We start from the raw sequence: 6,000 nt of genomic DNA on the forward strand, positions 1-6,000 counted from the left end.
AGATTTTTCACTTCCAACTTTGAATGGCTCAAATATATTAAAACTGGGCAGGCGAGTAACGGTCGTTGTTCTCAGAGTGCAGAAACAGTGGACCCATGTCCACTCTGGTCTGAATACTAGGCTTGTTAGGTCTTCGACGAGTTAAGATGTGATGATATGGTGGGTTCCAGCAGTGATATGCCTAGGTTGGTTGAGTTATTTAGGTTGCATTAGGTCCATGAACTTAGCATAAATAATAATAAAATTATTTGAATACTCTTTTAATTTAGCACTAATTTTATTTAATATTTTTAAAATTTAAAAAACTTTAAAATAATTTCTAAAATTAATTAAATGATTCAATATAGTCCCAAGCTCTATCCGACATCCAACAACATTAAGATGCTATCATAAAGAACAATTTTATCCTTATTGCAATGGCTTCTTTATCAAACAATACTCTATTTCTTCCCTCATCCCTCCTTACACCCATCACCACCTCCTCCTCGCTAAATCTTGTCACCGTCCTCATCTCTCCTATCCATCTAACCCAATCTCAAAATCCTCTCATTCCTACTACCTCATCCTCCCTAAACCCTACCACTTCTCATTCCGCTTTTTGGTATAACTTGGTCTCGAGATCTATCAACTCTCACCACCTCCTTCCTTCCTACACATCCTACTCTCTAAACCATGCTACGATCCTCATCTCTCCTTCCATCCCCCATCATCCCTCCTCTCTATCCAAAATATTCTTTACAAAACTATTTCAGTCCTAAAATCTCACATGACCATCACAAGATGAAATCTCATGAATCTGAATAAGTATAGATGGACAATAAAGGTTTTTTTTTTTTTTTGGTACATAAGGGGGGTATTCCCCCAGAAAGAAAGGAAACTAAGAACATAAAAAGGAAACACCAACCAAGTCAGCCATTACCAGCAAAGTAGTGGTGTAGGGGAGAGAAGAGAGAGACAAGAAAAATCCATCGGAGGGTCTCCTAGCTAAGCTGTCAGCCGGTTGGTTGGCCTCCTGACAAATATGAGAGACCTGGAATGAGTCCAAGGAGGCCGCGCAAAGAGTAATATCAGCGAGCAGTGGGTGGCAAGAGGGGAAAGCGTTAGTCTGCTCGAATCTCTGAAGATGTTTTGCAATTCAACTGACAATGGTAGGTGAGTCGCCTTCCAACCAAATCTTAGTGAATGTAGACAGCGATCGTAAGAGCACTCCATACTGCCAAAAGTTCTATTTCCAGAACAGAATGCACCACCGTTCTGATAGCTTCCGCATAGACTACCGTCCCAAGATGATCTCTTGCAATGTATCCAACGCCTGCTTCTCCATTGGACCAAGAGGCATCAAATTTCACCTTGACTCGATCACAGGGAGGGGGTACCCAAGAGGACGAAATGATGGGTTCACCGAGCCGTCGGTACCCAGTGCTGTAAGCCATTAGCCAAGGATGAAATATAGCCAGCTTGGAGGTATTCATGAGCATTCCTAAGAGCAGGGAAGTGAATATAATTGGCACCGTGTGTTTTTTGATTGAAGATGAAGTCGTTTCTTGAGTTCCAAATCATCAACGCCGTGTAACGTATAATGGGTTTCTGCAAATGAGGTACATTGGGATCTGTAGTAAGATTAATTAGGTCCTCCTGAGAAGTAAAGTCATAATCTGATAGATGAGATGCCTGTAGAATCGCCCAGATTGAACTACACTAGTTTGAAAGACATCTTTGAAATTTTTTAAACTTTAGATACGTCAAATGAAATCGGCTTTAAGTTGAGAGGATGTTAAAATATTTTTTTCTAAATAATAATAACACTGGTATTCTAATATGGACCTACTGAATGCCCAACACATTGGATCATCGTCGATTAAAATGGAGGAAGGGAAGTTAGATGTGTAGAGTGGAAAACACATGTAAAAGTTTTCCTCTTACTACCAATGAAATGAAACATAATCGTTACACCTCTTTTTCCAAAGAGAAAATGGCACATTACATGGTGACGTGTGCCAAATCACCAGCCAACCGTCCGTTTTAAGAACGATAAATTGCTTGTTGGCATGGTTAATTTGGCTGGACAGTGGAGGGGAAAGGGGCTAGGAATTAGCTCTGGCATGACCTCGACAGGCCTCGTACTGAAAATAGGAGGAAAGAAACAAAAACTCGAATTGGATCATCTTTTGGATGATGCAAGGCCTGAAAAAGAGCAATACATGACTAGTGCTCGGCATATGGCTTCGTCAAAAGAAAGGGAGACATGGAGTCGGCAACCGCACGCGTGGATGTGGACATAAACAAGGGTGATGTCCTATACGGAGAAATTCGTGTTTTATATAATGGAGAACTCTTCTTCAAAAAGATGGAGGAAGTGAAATAAATCTTAATCCTAAGCATTAACTTCCAAGACATTTCTTGTAGACAAGTTCCCTCGTCGCTGCTGAGTCACAAGTCACAAGCACCGCCAATATTATTCACCCAAATATAATTGTCCCTCCAATCGAAGGACATTTAGAATTCCAGAGCATTAAAGTTGTCAATGATGCACACAATTGAGGTACGTATTTCGATCAGACAATCAAAATATGAGGCAGATGGACATCCAATAGACGAATATCCTCATGGTACTATCCCCAGTAGATTCACTGGAGTGTCACTTTTCTCTGCACTTCCGATGCTTTTCCCTCCACATGCCCAAGCTAAGAAGGGCACTCCACAAAGCACTAAATAAAAGGCAGCATTCCAACTGCAATACAGAGCACAAATCTTAATATATATATATAAGGAAAACGAAATACAACTACCAGATAAACGAAGGTGACACTGCTTCTAGGTCCACTTACCCCCACTTTTTCCCCACCTCTCCCCTTCCTAGCAGACTCAAAGCACATGCAGCCTTGTCAACCTCAGCCATCCATCCCTATCCGTCAACTGTTTTAGTGATGACCACCCATCCAATATTCATCTTCCTACCCTTCATTATTGTGACGGTTTAAAGAGATAGAAAGAAGTACGATGAATAGAAAAAATTTAATCACATAAGGCACTTTCAAAAAATTTTCTTGAAGATAGTAAAATTCCCTTTATAGGTACAAAGAACTCTAGAAAATCTTATCCGATGCAGCACCCAGAATCATCTTAATCAAGAACTCACATCTAATAAGATGAAATGTAGAAAGAAATTTGAGAAAAGCAACGTTATAAAAATAGTATGTCAAAAGAAGAAAGTAGGTTATCTTGGTTTCTCGTGTTCGTATAAATTAATTTATAAGTGTCTTAGGAATACATACGTCTGATATGGTTCCAAACATTATATATTCATTTTCCAACAAACGATGCAATCCTACGTAATTTTTTTTTTTAACATTGTAAAGATTTTCCATGGCCAATAACTACCTTAAAATATTATAAATTTTCAAATTTCAGATAATACACTTCTTACTAGAAGTACATGTGCATTTCACAAGCTTGATCGTTTTCGCAATTGAACTCAATTGACCTAGTACAAGATATAAGTCTCAGCTTTGCACGATCTCTGCCCTTGGCTGCAATCTCATCCAATATTATAGGTGAGCGCTCACATATGTCCATAAATATTGCAACAACCTAGGCGACTTGAACTTGATTACACAACAAGAATGCCATGCCACTTGAATTGCAACTGACTTCAGTACATAAATCAATACCAGAATATAAAATCCCAAACCATTCTGGATCACGCCACCGCCGGTAGGCTCAACAATCCGGTATTCCTTAGGAATCAAACACATTACACACACAACCTCCACTTTTTAGAAGTTTTGGCCGCAAACCAGCTTCCCAGAGAGGCTTTTGGACTGGTTGACCAGTTCACATGCCCAAACCACACTCAAAACGTTGATAGCTACGAAAGTTTGCTTCGATAAGACGCATGCACTAAACTGGAAACCGTAGATTTCGATTCCAAAGCTATAGCCAGAAACTGAAATCAGACGTAGCTCGAATCCCCTCACCTCCGGTCCACTCACCTCCTCCCACCACCACAAATAATCCACCACAACCGCAAGCCCAGGGAACGGACGAAACGGCGGCGGCGTCGGGAGGGCTTTCCAGTCTCGCCACTCCCCCCACTCTCTAAAACAGTGGACACCCACCAGCAACCCACCAAATAAAATAAAATAAATTCCAAAAATAAAGGAAGTTGAAGCTCAAATAATAATCCAAAAACAAAATTTAACACATTTTTTTTTCCAATTTTTCCGGAAACAATTCCACACTCGCCGTTCCGTTCAGACGTTCAATCCGTCCACCCCGCACTGCTTATCCGTCAGCGACTGCTTCCGCGGACTGATCACCATCGCACACTGCACCGATACCTGTACAAATAATTTTAAATTTTAAAGCAGGATAAAAAAAAAAGGATGATTTTCTTGGATTTAGATTAAATAAAAGAGGGGTGGCGCATGTTAGAAAGGGGACCTGGACTCGAGGGGAGGTGAAGCCGAGGACGCGGATCTTGGCACCGACGTCGCCGGTGACGTGGAGCTCGACGCGGTCGTCGACGGCGGCGTCGCGGACGAGGTCGACGGCGTCGGCCTGGAGGACGTTGAACCGGGAGACGCTGACCCAGGTCTGGACCAGCCGGGTCGAGTGGGCCGGCTGCTCGAACGCGGGCACCGTCGCCACGCCAAGCGGCACCCCGCGGTACATCACCACGAAGTTGGTCTCCCCGTACCGGATCCCCACCTTGTTCGGGTTCTCCGCGGTGAACAGCAGCGAGATGTTGAGGGAGAGGTACGCCGCCGGCGGGGCGGAGGCGGTGGTTCCGGCGGCGACGGAGGGAGCGACGAGGAAGTACTGGACGGCGACCTGCTGGAGATCAAACTGGGGCTTCTTGGGCTTGACGACGAGGACGATGACGAGGATGACGGCGATGGCGAGGAGGGCGAGGAAGGTGAGGAGGAGGAAGAGGCAGCAGCAGCAGCCCTTGAGGGAGGCCGCGGAGGAGGAGGAGGAGGAATAGGAGGATGGACCTAGGTACTGGGCGCGGCCTCCGGGCGGAGCGTAGGGGCGGCGGCGGTGGTGGTCGCCGTTGGCCTGAGTCGTCCGAGACGTCATCGCCGTCGCGCCGCCGCCGCCACCGTTCCTCTTTGGATTTGGGGATTCCTCGCCGAGGGTCTCTATTTCTCGCACTCGCTCGCACTATCTACCGTGCTTGAAATGGCCTTGTCAGAATTTGGTTTTGGTCTTATTCTCCCTCGGTTGGCGAGAGAGAGAGAGAGAGAGAGAGAGAGAGAGAGAGGGGGGGGTGGGAGAAAGTTAGACGGGGGTAGTGGAGTTGGGTCGCCTTTTCTTTAACTTTGTTACCTTTCTAGCTTTCTTTATATTAATTTATGGAGATAATTTGGAGGTGGGCCTGGGGGAGGATAATGTCTGCCATGTGTGACGATTCTCATTCTTAAGTCATAAGGAAGTGATAATTTGAACCTAAGAAACGTTGGCTCTGTTTATGTTAAGTTAATGAACTTGACCACGTAGCTCAGATCACATGCATGTTGATGTTTAAAAATTGGTGCACTGCATGTTACTGGCGAGACCCGGAGACCGTCCTGTGATGCGTATATTTTCTACCCAAGTCCATAATCGCCGGATCGTTTGCTTTCGTAATAAATAAATCCTTTAGGTTGTGCTTCGTGCATCACCAAATAATTTTAAAAAATAATATTATTTTTAAAATAAATTATTATTATTATTAAATTATTAATAATATTTATTATTATATTAATATATATAAATAATATTATAATAAAATTATTAAAAATTTTGATCAACATATTTGATATAATAATCAGATTATTAATAATATATAATTAAATTTTTAAAATATTTTTAAAAATTTTATTCAAATATTTTTTTTATCTGATGAAAAATGATGAGAATAGTATGGATACGATGGTAGTACGGAGAAGTAGCGAGCCAGAAGATGTGGAAAATCATAAGTATTAGGGGGTGGAGATGGGGTGGGTGCATGTGGAG

General features: G+C 42.8%; 1 protein-coding gene across 1 annotated transcript; it reads right to left on the minus strand.

Moving 5' to 3' along the window:
• Positions 1-4,156: 4,156 nt before the first annotated feature.
• On the minus strand, positions 4,157-5,243 carry LOC105041331 (uncharacterized). The gene is made up of 2 exons (XM_010918258.4): positions 4,444-5,243; positions 4,157-4,340 (listed from the first exon to the last, which is right to left on the minus strand). The coding sequence occupies exons 1-2, from the start codon at positions 5,080-5,082 to the stop codon at positions 4,254-4,256; spliced, it is 726 nt and encodes a 241-aa protein (XP_010916560.1). The 5' UTR covers positions 5,083-5,243; the 3' UTR covers positions 4,157-4,253.
• Between the last annotated feature and the right edge of the window lie 757 nt (positions 5,244-6,000).

The sequence above is a fragment of the Elaeis guineensis genome, chromosome 3, assembly GCF_000442705.2.
Source record: "Elaeis guineensis isolate ETL-2024a chromosome 3, EG11, whole genome shotgun sequence".
Lineage (NCBI taxonomy): Eukaryota > Viridiplantae > Streptophyta > Magnoliopsida > Arecales > Arecaceae > Elaeis > Elaeis guineensis.